Source organism: Mesoplodon bidens, assembly GCF_964165515.1.
Source record: "Mesoplodon bidens genome assembly, chromosome: 16".
In the NCBI taxonomy this organism is placed as follows: domain Eukaryota; kingdom Metazoa; phylum Chordata; class Mammalia; order Artiodactyla; family Ziphiidae; genus Mesoplodon; species Mesoplodon bidens.
This window is the reverse complement of record NC_138173.1, coordinates 57,843,243-57,870,523: the sequence shown is the minus strand read 5'-3', so window position 1 is coordinate 57,870,523 and position 27,281 is coordinate 57,843,243. Positions and strand designations below refer to the sequence as shown.

Sequence of the window (27,281 nt, the reverse complement as noted above, 5' to 3'; positions counted from 1 at the left end):
GGTTTTTTTTAGTAATAAGTATTTTTAATTAAGATAGTTACATTGTGTTTTTAGACATTATGCTATTGCACACTTGATAGACTATAGTGTAAACATAACTTTTATACGGACTGGGAAACCAAACAAATTTTGTGTGACTCGCTTTATTGCGATATTTGTTTTATTGTGGTGGTCTGGAACTGAACACACAGTACATCTGAGGTGTACCTATACATAAAAGCCACACTCCTAGCTATAAAATGTGTATCAGGATGGACAGGGCATAGACCCCCCCTTTAAAATTGTGCAGCCTGGTAGAGAGCAGTGATGGTTAAACATGTATGACAGATTGTGTTAGTTTGGGGTAAGTGCTGGAGCCAAAAAGAGAAGTCTGGGGAGCAGAAATCTCTCAGGGAGAGGTAGGAGATACATGCACATAGAAATGACTACCCCAGCTGCATATTAAATGGAGAGACTCAGAGACCTTCCCTAAAAAGGCTTTTTGTAGATCATTTGTAGTCCCTGGAGTGGTGTGTCTTAGAAGTGCTTGGGGGATGATGTCTCTCAGCCTTGCTGCAAGGCTGTAGCTCCTTCTCTGTAGAATTTGGCTGTCCATGGGCAGGATGAAGGATGTGTGGGAATCTGAGAAGAAAAAACAGCAAAGACTACTATAGGAACACCCTAAGCAACTGATAAGCTGCTACTAAATCTTAGAAGCGAGCTCTAACTCTCGTGCATTTGAGGTCCTTAAAGCTGATTCCCAGTAAGTGCTGTTTGTAGCTGACACCTCTGAAGGGCCTTTCAATTTAGGGGTTGGTGATTTTTAGTAGATCTGTATGCTAGAAGCTGAATGCGATGAAGAATAAAAGCCTAATCTAAGTGGGTTATTTTTTGATCAAATGGCATCTTACTGTTTTCCGGTTATAGTTATTATGTGTTCACCTTGTGTTACAGATTCCTTCTACAATCAGGTCTATTCATCAGGATAAAATCCTAGCACTTAGACAGCAGACACAATTCTTGTGGGAGGCTTATTTTTCTTCAGTTGAGAAGATTGTATTAACTACACTAGAGGTAAGTGAGACCACTTGGTTCTTGGTCTTGAATAAAGGTCCTTTATCTGTTTCTGTCAGCCTTCTCTTTTGCTGGTAGTGACGTGTAATTGGTCAAATGGGGCGAAACCGAACCTTCTGTACTTGAATGTGTCAGTTAACCCCTTTTTACCTGCACTGCCGCGCCCAAGCGAAGACCTCCATTCTTGACAAACTCCAATGAGGAAAGCTGACATAGGAGACATTACACTCCTTGACACAGAGATGGGCTCTGTCTTACATCATTTCAGAGACAGGTAGCTAATGACTGTCCTCCTGTCATTCACACTCAGTGGCACCCTTTGAAGGCATATTTCTGGAGCCCACTTAGGAAACAGATAGTGACCAAGTAGGGGAAGATCTTCTCCTATTCTAAAAATATGAATAGTTTACTGGGTACTATAGTTCAATGGCATTAGGATACAGCCAAATTTATTCTCAAGACCTATGCAACCCAACGAGCATCATTGCTGCAAGGATGTGTTAAGAAGAAAATCAGGATTACACCCATCTGGTACAGAAAGTGTTAAACTTTATGAGATCAGAAACGATTCTAGACAGATGGTTGCCCATCTTCGAGTTGCCTTTTTTAAGGCAGGAGGAAAAAGGAAAGGGAAGCATGGAGATGATTAAAACCTTTGGAAGTAGAGCAGATAGCGTTGGCCTGAGGCTACACCAAAGTAGCACAAAGAGCTGAGAAAAGATTTCTGGATCTGCATGCTCATGAATTACAGGAGGGAGAGCAGAGGTCCTCAGGTGAAGCACAGCATCAAGGTGATTCTGAGGTGTCCGCCACGTGAAGTAGGGGCATTTGTGGCCTCACTTTTGAAATATTTTCTTTGGAAAAGTTATTACTGCTCCAGGAGCTAATGTAATTGCGAGTATACACTGTGCTAAGTCTGAAAAATACCAAGAAAACTGAAGTCATCTTGTTTTGTGCCATTGCTGTTGTCTTGCCATCCTGGGTACCAGAGCCAACTCTGGTCATACCCCAGGCACACTGTGGGGCTTACCTACGCTGAGCCTAGCCTGGGCCTCCTGCTTTTGCGGGGCCAGGCTCTATCACAGTGTCCTCTTGTAAATGGCGTGTGTCGTTTTCATCCTGGAACTAATTGAAAAGGGCTGTTTAGGACCCAGGTCCCCCCATGAAAGGGAACAGGGTAGAATGCCTTCCAAGGACTTCCTTATTACAAGCAAATTTCTCTTATTCCTCCAAAAGCACTCTCCTCAATGAAAATTGATTGGGTTTTTACTTCTGTACATAGCAGCAGATTTGAATATGTAATAAATTCGAACCTTTTCTTTGATCCTGTCTTCCGTCTAAGACCCTTCCTAGGCCCTTCTTAAGGAAAGTTGAATGTCACTTGTTTGGGGGTTTTGTTTGTTTGTTTGCTTTTTAGAATGAGTGCTTTTTATCATAGAAGTGCATATTCCTTTTAGAAAATAATAGAAAATACTTATAGCACAAAAATAAAATAATCTACCCATACAAATCACTATTGACATATATACACACACATAAACACATACATATTCATTTTTTTCTATGCATGTGCATAAATATGTTGTCATTTTTAATTTAAAGAGGAGTCTTTCTATACTTAGTTTATAACCTGTTTTTTTCTGCTTAATAATTATTCCTAGTATCTCATTAGATTTTTCTACAATTATTTTACTGGTTATATAATATTCCATTCATGATGTCACTTTATTCTGTTAAGTAATCCCCAGTTTGAGGCTATTAAAATTGTTTCTGGTTTTTCATTATTATATACATCATTGAAGCTAATAGCCTCAGTGCCAAGTTGTTGTGCAGATTCAAGATTACTTCCTTAGGATAAATTCCTTGAATTCAAAGTCCTGGTTCAAACAATATGCCAAATGCTAAGATTTCGAATATGAACTGTCAATTTTCCTGCAATAGAATTCAACTAATTTATATTCCATCCAGCTTATATGAGAGAACCTATTTTAATTATATTTATTTTTTTCACTTTCACCATATTGGACATTATATCCTTAAAAATGATAAATCATTATTTTCTTAAGATCTTAGTAAGAATGAATATTTTTTGTATGTTTCTTGCTCAGGCAGCTCACAAAGAAAGAAATAGAAATGGCCACAATGTTGTCCCACTTTTCTCATTAATTTTTAAGAGCTTATTAGATTTAAAAAGATTAACCTTTGATTCTTTTGTAGCAAATATTTTCCCCCAATTTGTGGTAGGCTTTCTGTTTTGTTTATCATGGGGAATCTTTTCATCTGCAGCTTTTCCATTTGCTACTGTTTAGAAAGGACTTTTTGACCCATAATTTTATTTATGTGCAACACACATACACATTAGTATTTTCTAGTACTTTCATGGTTAAGTTTTTACATTTAACTATTTAATCCAATTTACTTTTATATATGGTCTGTGTTGAAAAAGCTAAACTTTTTTTTTTTTTGATAAATTTTCCTGCAGTTGCTCCAATACATTTCCTTTTTTTTTTTTTTTTTTTTTTTTTTTTGCCATACCACACAGCTTATGGGATCTTAGTTCCCAGACCAGGGATTGAATCCAGGCCCTCGGCAGTGAGAGCACAGAGTCCTAACCACTGGACTGCCAGGGAATTCCCCTGATATATTTCTTGAGTTATTCTTTCCTCAGTGTTTTCACATGCCACTTTTATGCATCTTTGGCCATACACCCAGACCACATTTTTTCACCCTATATTCCATCCCTAGTGAACCTCTATTTATTTAACCAATCTGCTATTGTTGACTATTAATGTTGTTTCTAATTATTTCTTTTTTAGAGATAGAGATATCTTTATCCAACCAATACCCTTCTACATGTATCTTAGACTATGTCTTTATTTCTTTAGATGGAGTCCTTGAAATGAGATTACTCAACCCAAGAGTCCAGGCATGACTAAGACTCATGATAGGTATTGCCAAATTACTCTTCAAAGAGGTTGAATCAATCTAGATTCTCACAGGCCATCTGGGGGACACCCTCTCTTACTGTATCCTTGTCAGCCTTCAGAATCATAATTAAAACACACACATACACAGCTTTGTTAATTCGCCAGATGAAAGATGGTATCTCATTAATTACATTTCTTTTGAATATGGTTTATTGCATAGCTCTGGTCTCTTGCCTATTAAGTTAGCAGTACTCAATTATCTTATAATAACAGTTGGATGTGTTCTATTCATCAGCATAGGCTCTTAAGTCAAGCTGCTTCCATCTCTGTGCCTGGAAAGCCGCCTTCCCCTTCGATTTGAGCCATGCAGTTCTTTAGAGACACAGTTTTTTTGGTTTGTTTTTGTTTTCTTAATAGATCTTTATTGGAGTATAATTGCTTCACAATACTGTGTTAGTTTCTGTTGTACAACAAAGTGAATCAGCCATACGCATACGTATGTCCCCATATCCCCTCCCTCTTGAGCCTCCCTCCCACCCTCCCTATCCCACCCCTCTAGGTCATCACAAAGCATCTAGCTGATCTCCCTGTGCTACGCAGCTGCTTCCCACTAGCTATCTGTTTTACATTTGGTAGTGTATATATGTCCATGCCACTCTCTCACATTGTCCCAGCTTACCCTTCCCCCTCCCTGTGTCCTCAAGTCCATTCTCTACATCTGTGTCTTTACTCCTCTCCTGCCCCTAGATTCTTCAGAACCATTTTTTTTTTAGATTCCATATATATGTGTTAGCATACGGTATTTGTTTTTCTCCTTCTGACTTACTTCACTCTGTATGACAGACTCAAGGTCCATCCACCTCACTACAAATAACCCAATTTCATTTCTTTTTATGGCTGAGTAATATTCCACTGTATACATCTGCCACATCTTCTTTAGCTATTCATCTGTTGATGGACACTTAGATTGCGTCCATGTCCTGGCTATTGTAAATAGTGCTGCAGTGAACATTGTGCTACATGTCTCTCTCTCTCTCTCTTTTTTTTTAAATTTTTGAATTTTATTTTATTTATTTTTTTATACAGCAGGTTCTTATTAGTTAACCACCGTATACATATTAGTGTATATATGTCAATCCCACTCTCACAATTCATCCCACCACACCCCTCCGCCACTTTCCCACCTTGGTGTTCATACGTTTGTTCTCTACATCTGTGTCTCTATTTCTGCCCTGCAAACCGGTTCATCTGTACCACTTTCTTAGGTTCCACATGTATGCATTAATATACGATATTTGTTTTTCTCTTTCTGACTTTCTTCACTCTGTATGACAGTCTCTAGATCAATCCACGTCTCTACAAATGACCCAATTTCGTTCCTTTTTATGGCTGAGTAATATTCCATTGTATATATGCACCACATCTTCTTTATCCATTCGTCTGTCAGTGGACATTTAAGTTGCTTCCATGACCTGGCTATTGTGAATAGGGCTGCAATGAACATTGGGGTGCATGTGTCTTTTTGAATTATGGTTTTCTCTGGGTATATGCCCAGTAGTGGGATTGCTGGGTCATATGGTAATTCTATTTTTAGTTTTTTAAGGAACCTCCATACTGTTCTACATAGTGGCTGTATCAATTTACATTCCCACCAACACTGCAGGAGTGTTCCCTTTTCTCCACACCTTCTCCAGCATTTGTTGTTTCTAGATTTTCTGATGATGCCCGTTCTAACTGGTGTGAGGTGATACCTCATTGTAGTTTTGATTTGCATTTCTCTAATAATTAGTGATGTTGAGCAGCTTTTCATGTGCTTCTTGGCCATCTGCATGTCTTCTTTGGAGAAATGTCTATTTAGGTCTTCTGCCCATTTATGATTGGGTTGTTTGTTTTTTTAATATTGAGCTGCATGAGCTGCTTATATATTTTAGAGATTAATCCTTTGTCCGTTGATTCGCTTGCAAATATCTTCTCCCATTCTGAGGGTTGTCTTTTTGTCTTGTTTGTAGTTTCCTTTGCTTTGCAAAAGCTTTTAAGTTTCATTAGGTCCCATTTGTTTATTTTTGTTTTATTTCCATTACTCTAGGAGGTGGATCAAAAAAGATCTTGCTGGGATTTATGTCAAAGAGTGTTCTTCCTATATTTTCCTCTAAGAGTTTTATGGTGTCCAGTCTTACATTAGGTCTCTAATCCATTTTGAGTTTATTTCTGTGTGTGGTGTTAGGGAGTGTTCTAATTTCATTCTTTTACATGTAGCTGTCCAGTTTTCCCAGCAGCAGTTATTGAAGAGGCTGTCTTTTTTCCATTGTATATCCTTGCCTCCTTTGTCATAGATTAGTTGACCATAGGTGTGTGGGTTTATCTCTGGGCTTTCTATCCTGTTCCATTGATCTATATTTCTGTTTTTGTTCCAGTACCATATTGTCTTGATTACTGTAGCTTTGTAGTATAGTCTGAACTCAGGGAGTCTGATTCCTCCAGCTCCGTTTTTTTTCCTCAACACTACTTTGGCTATGCAGGGTCTTTTGTGTCTCCATACAAATTTTAAGATTTTTTGTTCTAGTTCTGTAAAAAATGCCATTGGTAGTTTGATAGGGATTGCATTGAATCTGTAGATTGCTTTGGGTAGTAGAGTCATTTTCACAATATTGATTCTTCCAATCCAAGAACATGGTATATCTCTCCACCTGTTTGTATCATCTTTAATTTCTTTCATCAGTGTCTTATAGTTTTCTGCATACAGGTCTTTTGTCTCCCTAGGTAGGTTTATTCCTAGGTATTTTATTCTTTTTGTTGCAGTGGTAAATGGGAGTGTGTCCTTAATTTCTCTTTCAGATTTTTTATCATTAGTGTATACGAATGCAAAAGATTCCTGTGCATTAATTTTATATCCTGCAACTTTACCAAATTCATTGATTAGCTCTAGTAGTTTTCTGGTGGCATCTTTAGGATTCTCTGTGTATAGTATTATGTCATCTGCAAACAGTGAAAGTTTTACTTCTTCTTTTCCAATTTGGATTCCTTTTATATCTTTTTCTTCTCTAATTGCCATGGCTAGGACTTCCAAAACTATGTTGAATAATAGTGGCGAGAGTGGTCATCCTTGTCTTGTTCCTGATCTTAGCAGAAATGTTTTTAGTTTTTCACCATTGGGTATGATGCTTGCTGTGAGTTTGTCATATATGGCCTTTATTATGTTGAGGTAGGTCCCCTATATGCCCGTTTCTGGAGAGTTTTTATCATAAATGGGGAGTGAATTTTGTCAGAAGCTTTCTCTGCATCTATTGAGATGATCATATGGTTTTTATACCTTAATTTGTTAATGTGGTGTATCACATTGATTGATTTGAATATATTGAAGAATCCTTGGGATAAATCCCACTTGATCATGGTGTATGATCCTTTTACTGTGTTGTTGGATTCTGTCTGCTGGTATTTTGTTCAGGATTTTTGCATCTATGTTCATCAGTGATACTGGTCTGTAATTTTCTTTTTTTGTGATATCTTTTTCTGGTTTTGGTATCAGGGTGATAGTGGCTTCGTAGAATGAAGTTGGTAGTGTTTCTCCCTCTGCAATTTTTTGGAAGAGTTTGAGAAAGATCGGTGTTAGCTCTTCTCTAAATGTTTGATAGAATTTTCCTGTGAAGCCATCTGGTCCTGGACTTTTGTTTGTTGGAAGATTTTAAATTACAGTTTCAATTTCATTACTTGTCATAGTTCTGTTTATATTTTCTGATTCTTCCTGGTTCAGTCTTGGAAAATCGTACGTTTCCAAGAATTTGTCCATTTCTTCGTGGTTGTCCATTTTATTGCCATATAGTTGCTTGTAGTCTCTTATAATCCTTTGTATTTCTGTGGTGTCAGTTGCGATTTCTCCTTTTTCATTTCTAACTTTATTGATTTGCATCCTCTCTCTTTTTTTTCTTGATGAGTCTGGCTAAGGGTTTATCAATTTTTTTATCTTCTCAAAGAACCAGCTTTTAGTTTTATTGATCTTTGCTGTTGTTTTCTTCATTTCTATTTCATTTATTTCTGCTCTGATCTTTATGATTTCTTTCTTTCTACTGACTTTGGGTTTTCTTTGTTCTTCTTTCTCTAATTGTTTTAAATGTAGGATTAGATTGTTTATTTGAGATTTTTCTTGTTTCTTGAGGTGAGATTGAATTGCTATAAAATTCCCTCAAAAGCAAAACTGCTTTTGCTGCGTCCCATAGGTTTGGGTCGTCGTGTTTTCATTTTCATTTGTTTCTAGGTATTTTTTAATTTCTTCTTTGTTTTCTTCAGTGATCTCTTGATTATTTAGTAGTGCAGTGTTTAGCCTCCATGTATTTGTGTTTTTTACAGTTTTTTTTCCTGTAATTGATTTCCAGTCTCACAGTGTTGTGGTCAGAGAAGATGCTTGATATGATTTCAATTTTCTTAAATTTTCCGAGGCTTGATGTGTGACCCAAGATGTGATGTGTCCTGGAGAATGTTCCGTGTGCATTTGAGAAGAAAGTGTATTCTGCCACTTTTGGGTGGAAATTCTGTAAATATCAGTTAAATCTATCTGTTCTATTATGTCATTTAAAGTATGTGTTTCCGTATTTATTTTCTGTTTGGATGATCTGTCCATTGGTGTAAGTGGGGTGTTAAAGTCCCCTACTATTATTGTGTTACTGTTGATTTCTCCTTTCATGGTTGTTAGCATTTGCCTTATGTATTGAAGTGCTCCTATGTTGGGTGCATATACATTTATAATTGTTATATCTTTTTCTTGGATTGATCCCTTGATCACTGTATAGTGTCCCTCATCTCTTGTAACAGTCTTTATTTTAAAGTCTATTTTATCTGATACGAGAATTGCTACTCCAGCTTTCTTTTGATTTCCATTTGCATGGAATATCTTTTTCCATCCCTTCACTTTCAGTCTGTATGTGTCCATAGGTCTGAAGTGGGTCTCTTGTAGACAGCATATATATTGGTCTTGTTTTTGTATCCATTCAGTCAGTCTGTGTCTTTTGGTTAGGGCATTTAATCTATTTACATTCAAGGTTATTATCGATATGTATGTTCCTATTACCATTTTCTTAATTGTTTTGGGTTTGTTTTTGTGGGTCTTCTTCTTCTCTTGTGTTTCCCACCTGGAGAAGTGTCTTTAGCATTTTTTGTAAAGCTGGTTTAGTGGTGCTGAATTCTCTTAACTTTTGCTTGTCTGAAAAGCTTTTGAGTTCTCTGTCGAATCTGAATGAGATCCTTGCTGGGTAGAGTAATCTTGGTTGTAGTTTTTTCTCTTTCATCACTTTAAGTATATCCTGCCACTCCCTTCTGGCCTGCTGAGTTTCTGCTGAAAAATCAGCTGATAACCTTATGGGGATTCCTTTGTATGTTATTTTTTGTTTTCCCTTGCTGCTTTTAATATTTTTTCTTTAAATTTAATTTTTGTTAGTTGGATTAATATGTGTCTTGGTGTGTTTTTCCTAGGGTTTGCCCTGTATGGGACTCTGTGCTTCCTGGACTTGGGTGACTATTTCCTTTCCCATGTTAGGGAAGTTTTCAACTATAATCTCTTCAAATATTTTCTCAGACCCTTTCTTTTTCTCTTCTTCTTCTGGGGCCCCTATAATTTGAATGTTGGTGCTTTTAGCATTGTCCCATATGTCTCTGAGATTGTCTTCAATTCTTTTCATTCTTTTTTCTTTATTCTGCTCCTTGGCAGTTATTTCCACCATTTTATCTTCCTGCTCATTTATTTGTTCTGCCTCAGTTATTCTGTTATTGATTCCTTCTAGTGTATTTTTCATTTCAGTTATGGTGTTGTTGATCTCTGTTTGTTTGTTCTTTAGTTCTTCTATATCTTTGTTAAACATTTCTTGTATTTTCTCAATCCACTCCTCCATTCTATTTCCCAGATCCTTATCATCTTTACTATCATTACTCGAGTCTTTTTCAGGTAGATTGCCTATTTCCTCCTCATTTATTTGGTCTTGTAGGTTTTTACCTTGCTCCTTCATCTGTGACATATTTTTTTGCCCTCTCTCTCTCTCTCTCTCTCTCTCTTTTTTTTTTTTTTTTTTTTGAGTGGGATTGCGTTCCTGTCTTATTGGTTGTTTGGCCTGTGGATTCCAACACTGGAGTTTGTAGGCTATTGGGTAGAGCTGGGTCTTGATGCTGAGATGAGGACCTCTGTGAGACCTCAGTCCGATGAATATTCCCTGAGGTCTGAGGTTCTCTGTTAGTCCAGTGGTTTGGACTCAGAGCTCCCACCGCAGGAGCTTCGGCTCAGTCCCCTGCTTGTGAACCAAGATCCCGCAAGCCTTGTGGGGTGGCAAAAAAAAAAAAAAAAAAAGGGAGAACATAACAAAGTAAAAAATAAAATTAGACTAGGAAACTAACAGATATGTTAGAAAGAATATGAAAATAAAAATATAGGTGAATCAACAACCGAAAGGTACAGTAGTACCACAATAGTGAAAAAGAGGAGGAGGGGGAAAAAAAGTTGGGGGAAGCCTTGGTTGTGGAGGGTGGGGCCTAAGCAAGGGTGAGGTTTGGGTGGCGGGTGGGGCCAATGCTCAGTACCCATAGGGCTGGAAAAGGCCCTGGGGCCTGTGAGAAGTTGGGCTTAGGCTGAAGGAACAGAGGGGGCCTAGCTGTGCCCCCCACCCTGGTCTCAGAGGACAGGGGACCTCACCTGGGAGCCCAGCAGGCTTCCTGGGCTTGAGTGGGCGGGGCAAACGCCCTCCTCTCCTCTCCCGCTCCTCCGGTCCCAGTTGGCCCCTCCTGCCTGCCTCTCCTGATCTCCCCTGGCCTCCCTCCTATGCCCCCAGGACCAATGTGGCTGGGGGCAGGGGGGACCTTGGAAGGCACGGGAATGGCCTGGGAGCTCAGCAGGCTCTCCAGGCCCGAGTGGGTGGGGCAAACACCCTCCTATGCCCCCAAGGACCCAGGCTGCCTGGAGCACAGTTGTTTTTAGAACACTCTAACCATGTACTTCATTCAAATTTATTGCAACTGACAAAAACTCCTCATATAGTTCCAATATTGGATTTTAACAATTTGACCTCTCAACTGAATTGCATGAGAGATACCATCCAGTTTCCCTTTTTAATCTAGAGCTTAGATTACCCCAGGATTCAATGTAAACAGAAAAGCAGAGAAAAATAGCAGAAAATGCCATCCACATACCCAGATAAACAGCCAATATGTTCATAAGAACGATTTAACTATCACAAATCAGAAATTCCTACTTGAGATAATATGTCCTTCAGTTCCTGCTGGAGTGCCTATGGTCAGGGTAATGCAGCATTACCCTTGGACAACATACATTTGAAGATCCCTTGCTTTGGGGATGCTCTACCCGGAGACTCTTTCTTCCTTACCTGATGTATTCTGAGTCACAGGAAGGGAATTACTTGCTCTTTGGTGATTATGAGCCTTAGAGTTGTAGGTAGTGCTTAGATACCATTGGAAACAGGACACCTCTTTCTTTCCAACGCCAGGGTCAAGTTGTTAGTACATTCAACTCTGCTGCACTCTCTCCTACTTGGGATTTGCCTAGTATTTCTAGTCTGCTTGAAGCTTCCTAATTCTGCTTCTTGGAATTAAGGAGCTATTTAATAAGAGCTAGGCTCTTTGGAGCTCATTTTTTGGTGCAAATTGAGAAGTAATGATAGAGACAATGATCAAATACTGCAAAGACAGTGTTCTTGGATTCCATTATTTGTCAGAATACTGCACAACAGTAACCTGGTACTAAGGATTGAACCTTAGGAGCTCAGTCAGAATCAGGCTGAGCAAAAGAAAACGGCCTGCAATTGTAATGACATATGAAAACAGCTCCATGCTTTGCATGGAAATAATTGCACTATTGTTGGACATTTAGGATAAGTAAACCATGAATGCTAATAATAATATGGAAAGCTCTATAATATATAATATCTGTGATAGTATAGCTGTGTAAAAATAGAAAAATCCATGCCTAGAAAATGAACACAGGAATGAGATTTTTTTTAAAAAATCAAGTCTTAAGTATGAAGATATAGGCAACTTTTATGAAGGGTTCTCTGTTTCTCTCTTCACTTATCTAACCATATGCACATTCAGACCATAGTATTATCGATGCTGTTGTATAATGAAAGTTTAAAATCAGTGAGAGAATAGAAATAGGAGATTTTGCTTTGGTTTGGAATGAGGTGGCATATGGTAGTGCTGCGTGTATTAGGCAACAATGTATTGGTCAAAAGACAGAGTCAGGGCTTCCCTGGTGGTGCAGTGGTTGAGAGTCCGCCTGCCGATGCAGGGGACACGGGTTCGTGCCCCGGTCTGGGAAGATCCCACATGCCACGGAGCGGCTGGGCCTGTGAGCCATGGCCGCTGGGCCTGCGCGTCCGGAACCTGTGCTCCCGCAACGGGAGAGGCCACAGCAGTGAGAGGCCCGCGTACCGCAAAAAAAAAAAAAAAAAAAAAAAAAAAAAGACAGAGTCAAGGCCACCTAGAATGACTGGAACCTATAATCAGTTGTCCATTATTTTAAAAATAGATGGCACATAAAAATGAAAAATAAGGAGCCTGTCATTCTTCCCTTTGAATTCGTGTTAATAAGAAATATCATCCTTATTGAGGGTGCCATTTGGGGCTGTAAGGAAAAAAATTTTGTGTAAATTTTTTGTGCCTGTGTTTGCATGTATGTATGTGTTGATTTTCTTTATAGTGTCCAACGTTTCAATATGATGTCTTTGTTCACAGCATTTGAGAGTGAGTACTAAGGGCCCTGAAAGGCTCCTGGGAGCTGTCCAGTGTAGCAATAGGGAGAATTGGACATTAGGAGAGGAACAAAATGACCTTTCTAATTGGTGAAATGAGATCCATACTCTGTCAATCTTTTGGTAAGGCAAGTTGATATCAACCTTTCAGAAAGACATTTGGTAATACATATGAACAGCCTTTAAAGTGTTCATACCCTTTGACAAAATCCTAAAGCATCGGTCCTAAATGTGGAAAGTTTTAACTCATAAATATGTTCATTGCTTTGCATGGAAATAATTGCACTATTCTTGGACATTTAGGATAAGTAAACCATGAATGCTATTAATAGTATGGAAAGATCTATAATATATAATATCTGTGATAGTATAGCTGTGTAAAAATAGAAATGGAAAAATCCATGCCTAGAAAATGAACACAGGAATGAGATTCTTTTAAAAAATCAAGTCTTAAGTATGAAGATTTAGGCAACTTTTCCTAACAGATTCTGAAACGTTGTTATAATTAATGTGATATTTTACTGCTTATTACGTATGAGGATAGTAAGTCATAAAGGTGGCCAATTGCTTGACCTGAGTTAAATTCAACATTTGCTATTGCTCTTATACCTCTGCTGATATTGCCCTGTTTGAAGAGAATATAAAATGCTTTTTGATACTTCAGAGGAATACTATAACTTATCATATCCTTGACTTCAAAAAGATGAAATGTTGTGATACTGAATCAAAAAGAGTCAATGACATTGAGAATCACACCACCCAGAGACCCAAAGTGAATAGGGACCCAATTTGTGACATCTCTGAGTTCCATGTCACTTGTATGTAGGTCGGATTTATGACACCGTCCATTGTCAATGTTTTCTGTGTCTTGATATCCAAACTTATTTAAGCAACCACATGCTAGAAGAGACATAAATTTGGAAAGCAAAAAAAGGGAGGATCTAAATGAAAACCTATAAAGGAAAATAAGTAGACAGTAGAATTGGAAGGTACAAATAATTAAAAACTGGAATAAATGGTGTACAAAGTGAAATTGCTAGCCATGTAAAAACCCTTCACAACCATGACAATTTTCTTACAATTAATGCCTAGACAATTTTAACAATTTTAACACATTTCTGTTGAACCACAAAGAGCAAACATTAACACTTGAGCAAGGTTCCTAAAATCTTCCCCTAATTAGAAACCTCTGCCAATCCATATAAAATGAGCAGTTTTGATCTGGGGAAAAGAGAAAATGCAGAAATCATTGAACTAAGATATTTGAGTTCTTCTAAATTTCCTCCTTGCTTCCTTCTCTCTCATTAAGAAATATAAACACAATAAGGTTTGCAAAGATAAATGCAGCTGATTTTATTACTTGTCTAGTCACCATGTGGGATGAGATAAGGGTGGTAATAACCTTAGCAAATAATACAACTCCATTTAAAATGGCCTGTACTTAAAATCACATTGCATTAAATGGGGACCTGGAAAATGATGATTTAGGTTTTAAATCTCTAAAGATATATGCCAGGCTTTTTTTTTTAAGTACAAAAAAATTGCTGAAAACATGAAATTCTGTATCAAGTTAATTATTTGCCAAATCATATCTTAATGAATGGATGGTATAATTACAAGAGTTTGAAAGTCCACTGTAAAGTGGACTAATCACATTCATCTGACAAATGATTCGGGATGGGAGAATGTTTGACTCTAAATGTAGAATTTAATGATCTGCAAGGTCTTCAAGTCCAAAGAAGCTAATGAACTAGCTTGGCTATCATTACTCTCCATATGCCATGGTTCTTGTCCTGTTATGTAGGATGTTTTGAGCAATTGTTAAGTCACTACTTTTTGAGATGAAAGGTAGAAAAACTTCAGCTAACTAGTACCCCAAAGTCCTACACTTGAATTTGAAAGGACAATGAGATATGTCAAGCAAATAAATCTGCCTCCTGAATTAAAGGAACAGATCAAAACCTCAGCTGCTTCGGGAACGTGCCGTGCCTTCCATATGCTCCCAGCTCAGTCTCTATATGGACATCTCTGTGTCCTGAGAACAGATCTTCCTGATGTGGATCTGGAAGCACTGCTAGATCTCAGCCATCAGGGAAACTCTCTACACACTCTAATTTGACATGAGCGTGGACTTATTATAGAAAGACAAGATAGAATTTATGGTGAAACTGCAGTTTAATTAGGAAATTGGATTAGCCATTATTCATCTCTTTCTCTCTCTCTCTCTCTCTCTCTCTCTCTCACTCTTTTCCATTGCTCTGTCGCTCTGTGTCAGAGAATCAGTGAAGAATCGGGTTGTTTCAGTGAAGAATCAGGTTGGGGGTGGGGGAGGAGACTCACTACTTTGAGTGCCATCAGCCCTCAAATTTGGATTGACTGTGTTCCTCATCTGATACTGTCAGTCTCCTCTCACCATGTGCCATGTTTTCATTTTCTAGATTATTCAGGACAGAATATTCAAGCACATATCCCGTAACAGTTTAATATGGAACAAACATCCTGGAGGATTGTTCGTCCTACCACAGTATTCATCTTATCTGGGAGATTTCCCTTACTACTATGCTAATTTAGGTAAGTGAGTGCCTTCCAGGGAGCTATTCTGGTTTACCCACCAGGTGTCATCCAGAACTAAAGTCCCTTGATTTTTCGATTCCACCGCAGTGTCTTTGTAACATCCTGTGTTGGAGACTGCTTTCTAGAGCCCTGTCCTAAACGGTGTATCAAGGTCAAGAATTATAAATCCAGCAGAGCATTGCAAAGTGAAAAACTCCTTTCTTACCTGAGCCGCTGTACTTTACATTTAGCAGAGTCATTTCTTTTTGAGAAATAGGCTTCCCAAATTACACATCATTTTGAACATGACAATGGGTTCACTATAATTTTAAGTCGCATCTTATATAAAATGGAGCTAGGAGAGCTCTCCTTACTTTTTTTTTTTTTCTCCACAATCCCAACTTCTCTGTCTCAGACCAAAAAACCAAACTAATAAACGGAAAGGAAAATGATCTAAGAATATATAATAGGGGAGAAACGTATTCACTTCATTCAACATTTATTATGCTCCTCTTCTGGGCCATGTTAATGCAATGCTAGGTGGTAGAAATAAAAAGTCAAAGAAGATACAAGCTCTGTTCTCAAGCAGCTTTTAGTCTAGTCATTATGGGGAAAAGGGAACTAGCAGAGGGACGAAGCTTTGCAAAAGGCCGTTACCGCCGTAGACATAGACGCATTTGGAGCCCCGTTCGCTCTGGTGTTAGTAACCTCTTGGACACTTCTCCTCATTCATAGTTCCAAATTTGAGAAACCCTGGGATAATAAAGCATCTTTCAGGTCGATATGGCAAAAAGACTCCTGATTTTTGTGTGGAGTTAGCAGAGTTAGCACATTAGAAGTGTGTAATTGATGCTTCTTAAACTGTTAGAGGAAAGTCTTAAAGCACTGACTTGTCCTTACTGCTAATAAAGGGAGCCCCCTCCATCATATTTATTCTTCTTACTTGGCAAAGCCTTGAATGTGTATCTAGATAGTGGGAAAGCTAGCTTCTTTCTAACATGCAATTAAAGTACTAGTCGGATGGTATAATTTGCCCTGCAAAATGTTCGTATAATCCTTTGAGATATATATAGTCTGATTCTTACCTTTATCCAGTCACTACCAAAGCTTAACTTGAATGTCCCTGCACTGTCTTGTTCATCTTTAAAATACTAAAATGTGAAATTAGTGGCTCTAAACTAATGAAGTTTTAGGAGCCTTTTTTTTTTTTTTTGCGGTACGCGGGCCTGTCACTGTTGTGGCCTCTCCCGTTGTGGAGCACAGGCTCCAGACGCGCAGGCTTAGCGGCCATGGCTCACGGGCCCAGCCACTCCGCGGCATGTGGGATCTTCCCGGACTGGGACACGAACCCGCGTCCCCTGCATCGGCAGGTGGACTCCCAACCACTGCGCCACCAGGGAAGCCCTTAGGAACCTTTTTAACCGGTCTCCAGTTTCTTAGTGGGTTCTCATGGAAAAACTCATTTTGCGGGAGAAGCCATCTCACTGCTTTCTCTTTGGTGGCAGTTGTTCTTTTGTACATTTATAGTACCTTTCCACCTCGGGCCTTAGAGCGCACAGTTGGCAGAGGTCTGGAGCACATACTTTTCCTCTCAGCTCTGTCACTGGTACACAAAGAAGAGATTCTTGGGCGTAGAGCAGCTTCTACTCTGACACGGTGGTGATGGTGATTCTGATAGAGGGGAGCTCGTGCTGAGTACTTGCTGTCTGCAGGTCCTGTTCTAAGTGCCCTGTGTGCATTAACTCATTTAACTTAATGCTCATAACAACTCCATAACTTTGATACTGTTGCTATCAGTCCCATCTCACAGCTGTGGAAGCACAGAGGGTTAAGTAATTTTTCCAGGACCCCACCACCCCTCAATGGTGGACCTGAGCTTCAGACATAGACACTCACGCTCTGGATGTTGTTCTTTTAACCTTTACCACTTGCTAGTTATTATCTGAAATAGTATCCATCAGGCAAAAACCCCTTAACTATACAATTAAGAGTAAGACAGATGCAAATATCCTGGAAGAGAGAGCACGTTTACAAAAATCCATCCTAAGACGTAAGTGACTAGAGTTAGACCCTTTCTTGGGTAGAGAGTGGTGAGTAGTGGCGTGTGTGCGTAATTAGACTTTGGGTGCCTAAGAAGCAGAAGGGAGATCAAAGATGCATCCCCAAGGGAGGAAGGAAACGACTATCAAAGGAAGAATCTGGAAATGGGCATTGAACTGTAAATCATCCAGCTCCCTAGACTCAGGCAGCAGTTAACTAGGAGCTTTTCACCTTGTTTTTGTTCGGTCAGGACACAAGAGGCAGAGGAAAAATACACTAGAAGGGAACATCAGCTCCAGGGCGGGGCGGTGGAGCAGAGAGGACTAATTTCCTAAGTCTTGTTTTTCAGTGCTTCATCAGGCCTCTCTGCCCTTTCTGTTTCAGGTTTAAAGCCCCCCTCCAAATTCACTGCAGTCATCCACGCGGTGACCCCCCTGGTCTCTCAGTCCCAGCCAGTGTTGAAACTCCTCGTGGCTGCAGCCAGATCCCAGTACTGTGCTCAGGTGAGTGGTGGTGTTGACCATGATGCCTGCCTCCTCCTGCTCAGTGGACCAGAGACCCCCAGCCCTCCCCGTTCCTTCCCGGCTACACACTGTGCTCCCGGGCCCCGTTACTCCCCTTTCCTTTGTCACGCCTCGTTACGCACTTTTCATCAGCTTAGAGGTTCTTGGAAGTGAAATCTGGTACAGGTAAGGGGTGGGTTACAAAGAGATCTTGGCCCTGGGATAAAGTTAAATATTGGGTTGGCCCAAAAGTTCATTCGGGTTCTTCTAACATCTTTCGGAAAGACCTGAGCGAACTTTTTGGCCAACCCGATATATACCAATACACTCTTTAAAGAATACATAGGCACATTATTTCATTTTTACGTGTCAGAGTGATAAAGGAACATCAGAAAGGCCACAGAAAACTAAGTTTCCACAGCAGAAACCAATTCGTTGGTGTCAGGAGGCGTCAACTTTTCTTTCACAGCCACCGTGACTAATTATAAAATTGGGAAAGGAAGATGATACCTATGGTAATAATGTTTTCCAAATTAGTATCGCTCTCGTACTCTTAACGGTGGTTTTTCTGAATTGTAAATTACACAAGAAGGTTTACACACGACAAAAGAATGGAATCACGTGGAAGTATGCATTTTGGAGCTAAACGTCGTTTTTATTGGAAATCACAGGATCACAGGAGATCAGCAGCTATCCTGGAGAATCCAGAACATGAGCTCACGCCAGTCCTATCTTGAATTCTCTTCTTTCTCCCATGTTGCCTGGTGTAGCGCGAATGCATAGCAGACGTTCAGTGTGCATTTTTATTCAGTTGGATCAGGATTGTTATCTTACTTGTCATCATAAGACATCAGAATTCAGGAAAACACTTTTAAAAACCAGCAACCCTGAAATGACTTCTTTCCTCCCCAGCTTTGTCCTACCCCCTTGACACAGTTATCCTTAGGGTACTCTTTTTGTCCCCCCTCTTTGGTTGTTAGAGTGATGGGGTTCTGAGGGTTGTATAGGAGTGGAGTTGCTTTTATTTTTTTAATTTTTATTGGAGGATAGTTGATTTACAATGTTGTGTTAGTTTCAGGTGTACAGAGTGGAGTGGACTCACTTTAAATTCAGTTTTGAGGTCTGCCATCCTGCCTTGCTTCTATCGCCATCTCCTCTCTCTCTGTCTATAAGAAGAAACTTTGGGTTGGAGGCCTATGTAAATCTAGCCTTACCAAGCCATCTCATGACCCCCTGTCCCTTTCAGATCATAGTTCTATGGAATTGTGACAAGCCTCTCCCAGCCAAACACCGCTGGCCTGCCACTGCTGTGCCTGTCATCGTGATTGAAGGAGAAAGCAAGGTAGGACCGGAGGGGACTTCACTGTGGAATCAGTGTGGGATCTTTGTGTCTTCAGTGGGGCACCGTGGGTGTTGGTCTTAGCCGTCTTCCTCCTGGGAAGTGCTGGCCTGGACTGTTTTTCCAAAACCAGACGTGTCTCTGAATGTCCTCTGCTTTGACAGCCATAGGCTATTTTTAAAATTATTTTATTGAAGTCTAGTTGATTTACAATGTTTTAATTACTACTGTACAGCAACATGACTCAACTATACATAAATACATTCTTTTTCATATTCTTTTCCATTATAGTTTATCACAGAAATTGAATATAGTTCCCTGTGCTATACAGTAGGACCTTGTTGTTTATCCATCCTATAAATAATAGTTTGCATGTGCTAATCCCAAACTCCCATTCCTTCCCTCCTCTACCCGCCTCCCTCTTGGCAACTACCAAGTCTGTTCTCTATGTCTGTGAGTCTATTTCTGTTTTGTAGATAAGTTCATTTGTGTCCTTTTTTTAAAAAGTTTTTAAAAGATATTTATTTATTTATCTTTGGTTGTGTTGGGTCTTTGTTGCTGCGCGTGGGCTTTCTCTAGTTGCGGCGAGCAGGGGCTTCTCTTCATTGCGGTGTGCAGGCTTCTCACTGTGGTGGCTTCTCTCTTGTTGTGGAGCACGGTCTCTAGAGCACAGGCTTCAGTAGTTGTGTCACACAGGCTCCGTAGTTGTGGCTCGTGGGCTCCAGAGCGCAGGCTCAGTAGTTGTGGCGCACGGGCTTAGTTGCTCTGTGGCATGTGGGATCTTCCAGGACCAGGGATCAAACCCGTGTCCCCTGCATTGGCAGGCGGATTCTTAACCACTGCGCCACCAGGGAAGTCCCTGTGTCATATTTTAGATCCCACTTGTGAGTGTTATCATATGGTATTTGTTTTCTTCTTTCTGACTGACTTCACTTAGTATGATAACCTCTAGGTCCATCCATATTGCTGCAAATGGCATTATTTCATTCTTTTTAATGGCTGAGTAGTATTCCATTGTGTGTGTGTGTGTACATGCGTGCACACATGTATCACATCTTTATCCAGTCATCTGTTGATGGACATTTAGGTTTTTTCCATGTCTTGGCTATTGTGAATAGTGCTGCTATGAACATAGAGATGCATGTATCCTTTTGAATTACAGTTTCATCTGGATATATGCCCAGGAGTGGGATTGCTGGATCATATGGCAGCTATATTTTTAGTTTTTTAAGAAACCTCCATACTGTTTTCCATAGTGACAGCTGTAGGCTTTTGAATTGGGGCCTAATACTAACTCTTCAGAAGATGTGTGACCCTGACTATACCTTCCTTCTCTGAGCCTCAGTTTCATCATCTACAAAATGGAAATAATAACACATACCACATGGGTTACTATGAGGAGTAAATAAATTCAGGGCCTGGCAGTGGTAATCTTTCTGGATGTGATGAGGTTGAAGATGAGGCTGCTGATGGTGGTGGTGATGCATCAGGTTTGCTCAGCTGATTAATCTGAGTCGGTTGTGTCTTTGAGAATAGTGGTTCTTCATAACATTTATCTTAAAAAGGACATTTCCACCTTACTTTTGTTTTGAGGTGTCCATCAGAGACTCTCAGGGGTGCTGGCTGCCTAGCTGGCCCCTGCTTCCCTCCTCCAGTTCATTTTGCCTAGAACGGAATGATCTTCTTAATCATCTCATGGCCCTTAAGGGAGTCTTTTTGCTAATGCTTTCAATTAACATCAGAGGCTGTGTATAATCTGGCCTCAGCCGGCCTTCCCAGTCTTCTCTATCATTGCTTTTCCTCTATGGATTTCATCAGTCACAGTTAACAGCCCTGTGTCCCTTCCTACCCCTAAGTGTTGTCTTTCCCATTTGCTGTAAGTCTTGACCATCCTTCCTCAGCTGTTCATTTCTGTTATTGAAATTCCCATATATTCTTTAAGCCCTGGTTCACATGCTCCCTTCTCTTTTTTTTTTTTTTTGCGGTACGCGGGCCTCTCACTGTTGTGGCCTCTCCCGTTGCGGAGCACAGGCTCCGGACGCGCAGGCTCAGCGGCCATGGCTCACAGGCCCAGCCGCTCCGCGGCACGAGGGATCCTCCCGGACCGGGGCACGAACCCGTGTCCCCTGCATCGGCAGGCGGACTCTCAACCACTGCGTCACCAGGGAAGCCCGCGCCCTCCTCTTTGAAATATCTTCCACTCTTTGCTGCCAGAGGTGAATTCTTTTTTCTCAAGCTTCTGCTGGTGGCTTTCTTGTAGATCTTATCCACTGTGGGGAAATTAGTTTCTATTAAATGACACTGAAATTGTCATCTAAGAGACTTCCTCCGTCAGTCCCCAAAGAGTTAGGTCATGAGAGATTGTCTCACACTAAGTAAACCCTCTTTGAGCCAGAATAAGAATGACCAAGGTATTAGGTTGCACCATTTGAAATCATCATTTGGGTGGCTACAAGTGGCCATTTCATATAGTTCAACAGGATGCACTGAGAACTGTAACAGTCACGTGCGTGGACAAGGTGATCCATGCGTTATCTATTGAGTTCCAGTGTAAGCTGCCTACTGTGTGCTGGGTAACATGAGGAAACGCAGTGGTGAGTGTGACAGATACAGTCACAGCCTTCATAGGACTGAAGTCAAGCTATGTTATCAGAGAGCTGATTGGTAAGCACTTAATGAGAATAATCACGTGCCTGTTGGCATCGGTCTTACCCTTATGAATTCATCTCACCAATAGGTATGGTTTCACAAAAGGGACTGGCACAGAAAAATCTCCTGCCTATAACCCCACATATCTGTCTCCCCAGTTCCAATGCCTGAGGCCCTGAACAGTGTTCAGATGGGTTCTCTTCACTCTGAACTTGGAAATTCTTTGTTTTTTTTATGCTTCCATGGGTGACTAGATCTCCTTCTGGTAGATAAGTCTCTCTCTGAATATGTCAGGATATTCAAATAGGATCCATTCAGACCGACCGACTGGGAGCCATTCTGACTCCTATGGTTAGTATTGCATTTTTATGCAGACTCATTGATTGATTTTATACTCTCACTCCCAGCTAGTCGTCCCAGTTTCTTTATTTCTAAGATGATGATGATAATAATAGTACCTTTCTTGTAGGCTTTATCAGGTGTGTCTTATAAGATACCTCCCATCCTCCCAGCCGTATTTATGTCTGGGCTTCTGGCCATTCGTTGAGTCCTAGACTTCACCTTGGCCAATGAATCCAGTAGGTCACGTGGTTCCTTTTCCCTCGTTGGGACTGCACCACTTGGTAAAGCATTTGCACTTAAGTCTTGCCTTAGACTCTGTATTCTAGGGCACCTGGGCTAAGACTTGGGCCCATTTTGATGATGAAATGAGATACTGCATCACAGGTGCTCAGCCCTGTACCTGTTATACACTCAGGATTCAGTAAATGTCAGCTCCTCTTCTGGGCGGGGGGCATTGTAAAGTGATGGTTTGTATTATGGGCTTTGGGGTCAGACTTCCTCTATGTGACCTAAGGCAAGTTATTTCATTCTGTGTGCCTCAATCCCTCCTTCAGTAAATGGAAGAAATCATAACACCTAACAGGTTAGCTAAAAGGATCAAATGGTTTGACACTGTACATGTAAATGTATTGCTGCTTAGGAGTGTGGATGCACATGGTAGGTGCTTGAAAAATGTCAGTTCTTATTGTGCTTTGTATTATTACTTATGAACATTTCTTATCTTCCCTACGAGACAGGGAACTTCTTGAGCCTAGGTCATTTCCTCGTTGTGTTTGTTCATTCTAGAAGAGTTTGGGCTGTTACATGGTAGCTAAGTATTTCTTAAGTGAGCTAACAAGGAAAACCCAGCTCCCTCAGGATTGACTTTGTAAGTACATTGGCTCCTTTCATGCTAATCCACTGAACTTTTGGAACGTAGCTGAGGCAGGGTATTTGAAAGAGAGCCTCTAGTTTCTACACTAGATTTAGAAGTGGCTGACTTATGGGCTCTTAACTCTTATTGATGAAGCAAGTTCAGAAAAAGGAAATGGATCCTTTTAAACCCAGTGGTTGGGCCCATAACGGGGAAAGAAGTCATATGTCCTCCTCCTTCTGCATTTTAAATTTCCATGTCTAGCCTTGAGTTTAAAATTGATGTGTTTGCTGCTTTGGCTGGAAAATTCTATTTTGAATTTATAGGCCTTGTCTCTGCAGCTCTCCCCTGTAGGCTTAACAAGGGAAAGGTCAGGGCATCGCTAAGCTGGCAACTAATAACTTCTGCCTTAGTTAGTGGACATGTAAACAGTGTCAGGAGAATTGCTTCAGGCTGAGATTTCTGAGCCCTGTGTATAGGGGGTTGCTGATCGCTTTTGTATTTTAGTTTGGAAGACAGAGAGAGAAAAAAAACCACTTGACCCAGGTGGCAGATGTGTAGGAGCAGAGCCTGGAGTGTAGGTGTATCCCTTGAGCTCCCACAGATGGGTTCTAGGGGGCATTTTCCACCCTTTAATGATGTGAGCCCTCCAGTAGCTTCTCCGGCATGTAAACCAAATCTGAGATGAGGCTTGCAGATAAGCTGGCTCCCCGATGTAAATATAGCTTGGGCTTCTTTGGGGGGCTGTGGGGAGGGGTCCTTAGATTTGTGAGCCTTGGCAGCCGGGCTAAGTGCCTCCCTTTTCCCTTTGTCTCTAGCATCCAGCTGCTTCATTCCCTGGCCTTTGTGCCTTGAAAGTTGATGGCAAGTGTCTCCTCTCTCAGTCTCCGCGTAGGAATTGAGAGAGGATGCACGACAGTTAATATACCTTCCAGAGGAAGTGGTGAATGTGAGACTGCCATATGTGCCCACAGTCAGTCTTGAGGTCCTTTCAGCCCTGAGACAGGTATAGCACAGGGCTGACGTGCTCTATAGAATCACACCATCTGGGATGGTGTGCTGGTGGGTCCATCCTAAGCAAGACACAACCTTTCTGTACCTTAGTTTTCTCACCTATAAAACGGGGTGGTTATACAGATGAGATGAGATGATGTACATAAAGAACTTGGAACATTTCTGGGACTTCCCTGGTGGTCCAGTGGGTAGGACTCCGCGCTCCCAATACAGGGGGCCCAGGTGCGATCCCTGGTCGGGGAACTAGATCCCACATGGCGCAAAATGAAGATCCTGCGTGCTGCAGCTAGGACCCGGCACAGCCTAAATAAATAAATAAGAACTTGGAACATTCCCTGACACAGAGTAAATGTTTTAAAAAATGTTAGTTATTCTTATATCATCAGTCTTATTAGGTATTCTACAGAAACTTCAACACAGAAGTTCATGCTGGGACTGTCATAGGGTTGTCTCTTCGGTCTCAGTTTTTCAGCTGATCCCCTCATCCCCCAAACCCTCACCACACACACACACACACACCACACACACACACACACACACACACACACACGTACACTCACCTCACCATGCCTTATCCTGGTGCTGCCCAAACTTTATATAACCTTCACAATTTTCCTAAACCCATGGACCATGTGTTCTATTGTTTAGTATTTTTCTTTAAATCAGCTTACTTTTCACTTTAATGAAACTATTTTTGAATGACTCTACTAGTACCTTTTATTGCTATAGCTACTAATATATATGTGTATATATTTTTGCTTCTCTGAGCTAAAATTAATAAAGAGTAGAATTTTTTTTTATTTTTCGGTACGCGGGCCTCTCACTGTTGTGGCCTCTCCCGTTGTGGAGCACAGGCTCCGGATGCGCAGGCTCAGCGGCCATGGCTCATGGGCCCAGCCGCTCCGCGGCATGTGGGATCTTCCTGGACCGGGGCACGAACCCGTGTCCCCTGCATCAGCAGGCGGACTCTCAACCACTGCGCCACCAGGGAAGCCCAAGAGTAGAATTTTTAAATGTTTGTCTCTGCACCTCCTAAAATGACCTGGCCTTCCAGTGGTGTGTGTCCCACACTTGGAATCACTGCTCCGTCCATCCACTCTTCCCTGGCCTCAGAGGGCTGGCTCTCCCCTCTGTGCCTTTGCATCTACTGAGCCCTCTGTCTGTTAGGCCTCATTTCTATTTATCCTCAGTGGATTCCTGGCCATCAAGGTCCTGATTCAATGTGACTCTGAGGCTTTCGTTGCTCTTCCAAGCAGCTGGTTGCTGCATCCTCTGGTCTCCCGGCATTTCTCGTATCAGGCGAGGACCGATCATTCGCGTCTTGTTCTCTTGGTCATCTTGGTCTCCCTGCAGACTGTGAACTCCTCCAAGACAGAGAATGTATCTTACTCACCTCTGTACTCCCTTCGGCTAGCAAGGTGTCTGTACACAGTAGGTGCCCAGTAATGGTAGAACCAAATGAGTCTCCACAGATGGGAAATGGAAGCCTTCTATGTTGAGAGGTGACATGGTGGTGGAGCATCCTTTGTGAAGATGACGATGGGGGATATCTTCCTGAAAACAGGACTGTCCATTTACCTCTCTTCTCCCCAATTCCTTCCCTCCTGCCTGCTTTCCCCCGCCTCCCAGGTTATGAGCAGCCGTTTTCTGCCCTATGACAACATCATCACAGACGCCGTGCTCAGCCTTGACGAGGACACTGTGCTTTCAACCACGGAGGTAAGCAGCCTCAGCAAGGAGGGGCGGAGGGCCCTGCGGGCAGTCGCCTCAAACCCCAAGGTGCCGGTGGCGCCTCTTTTGCCCTTGCCTTGGCCAAGCCCAAAACGGTTTTCAAAACTTCCTGCAGAGTCGGTTTGAATCAACCCGGTTCCTGTGAGCACCTTGCCGCCACCTGGCACCCTGATGAGGGCATTTTCCCCTTTGTTTCCTCTGCTAATAGGTTCCTCATTTGCAAGGCTGCGCCTCACCTCACCCCTCCATCCTGCCCTCCTTTTGTTTTTTGTTTGTTTGTTTGTTTGTTTTTAAACAGTGCAGGTGCAGGCAGGCGTGCAGAGGGACCCAGGGGAGGCGGGCAGGGGCACCTGTGTAGCATTTTCTTGAAACCACGCTCTGGGAGCCCATCTTTCCTGATTCTTCTAACGCCTGTGTGGGCGTGTGTTGACTCTGTTGGGGAACACTATTCTGGGTTCTAAAGGCAGCTTTTCCATCTTGGTTGGAAGTGTGCATTTTCATCAACCCACACGAGAGCAAACGGTTTCACTTGAAGGCTGAGATGGAGATCCCTGCTATTTCAGATGTTCAGGTATTTGTGCCAAAAATAAGATTGCACAGAGCAATGTGTGAGGGGGAGGGAGAGAAGAGGAAAGATAGCTATGCTAGAAAACCAATTTTTACAACTCGAATGAGTATTGATCTCTGAAACCGCACTTAAAACCGTAGAGGGGACCAAAGACAGTTACACAAAAATGTAGTAGATCGCAAATACATTATTCATGGTAGCTGCTAAAAAGCTTGGAGACTTAGCTACTTATCCTGGTCCCCTTCTTTTATTCCTTTTTATTCATAATCATTTTCTTTTCAATTTAAATGTCAACACTTACCAGCAGGCGTTTTCCTGGATGCCAGTCTGATTCTAATGGCTTGCTGCCCACATAGCCAGGACTCATGGTAGCTTGGGCTAGCGGTCTCTGTGTCTCTTCAAATTCCATGGATGCTTCCGGTTTCCATCAAATGGAGCTGAGCAGACGTTCTGTGTAAGGGCAACCAAAATCACCCCAGGACAAAATGCCCTGGGCCTCCCCTTGGTCAAAGGCTTTCTATGCAGCCAAAGCTCTATAAATACTTGGTGAATGAGTGATGTTGAGGGGTGCGTGCTGCGCAGATTAAAGTGTGAGCACACAGCCAGTTGTGTCACGTGTGAGTCGGCAGGAGAAAGCGGTGGGGGGAAGGGGGGAGATGCTTAACGTTCAGAGGGAATGACTGCAATGGAAGACAAGGAACGGGTCGCTCCAGCCTGCGTTTTTCTCCTGCTTCCTGCAAGGGAGGCTGGCATCCCTGGAGCACATTCATTCAACAAGTATTTATTGAGGGATGTCTTTGTTCTGGTCTCTGCCAGGTACTTTGATTCCACAGTTCCTGCCTGTAGCCGCCAGAGTCCTGGCAGCAAACAATTCAAATCAGGTGACTCCAATGAAGGGATTTAGTATGACTTAGGGAGGTGAGTGGGGTTAAAGGAAGTCACAGGAGAGGGAGAGGCACCTGGGGAGT

General features: G+C 41.5%; 1 protein-coding gene across 1 annotated transcript in view; it reads left to right on the top strand.

Annotated features, from left to right (window-relative positions):
* The window catches only part of EXT1 (exostosin glycosyltransferase 1), a 304,586-nt gene that overhangs the window by 266,417 nt on the left and 10,888 nt on the right, over positions 1–27,281 (top strand). The window contains exons 4-8 of the mRNA XM_081258480.1: positions 934–1,053; positions 15,160–15,292; positions 17,699–17,817; positions 19,064–19,159; positions 25,644–25,733. Coding sequence (XP_081114606.1) covers positions 934–1,053; positions 15,160–15,292; positions 17,699–17,817; positions 19,064–19,159; positions 25,644–25,733 — 558 coding nt within the window. The remainder of the gene's footprint in view (positions 1–933; positions 1,054–15,159; positions 15,293–17,698; positions 17,818–19,063; positions 19,160–25,643; positions 25,734–27,281) is intronic.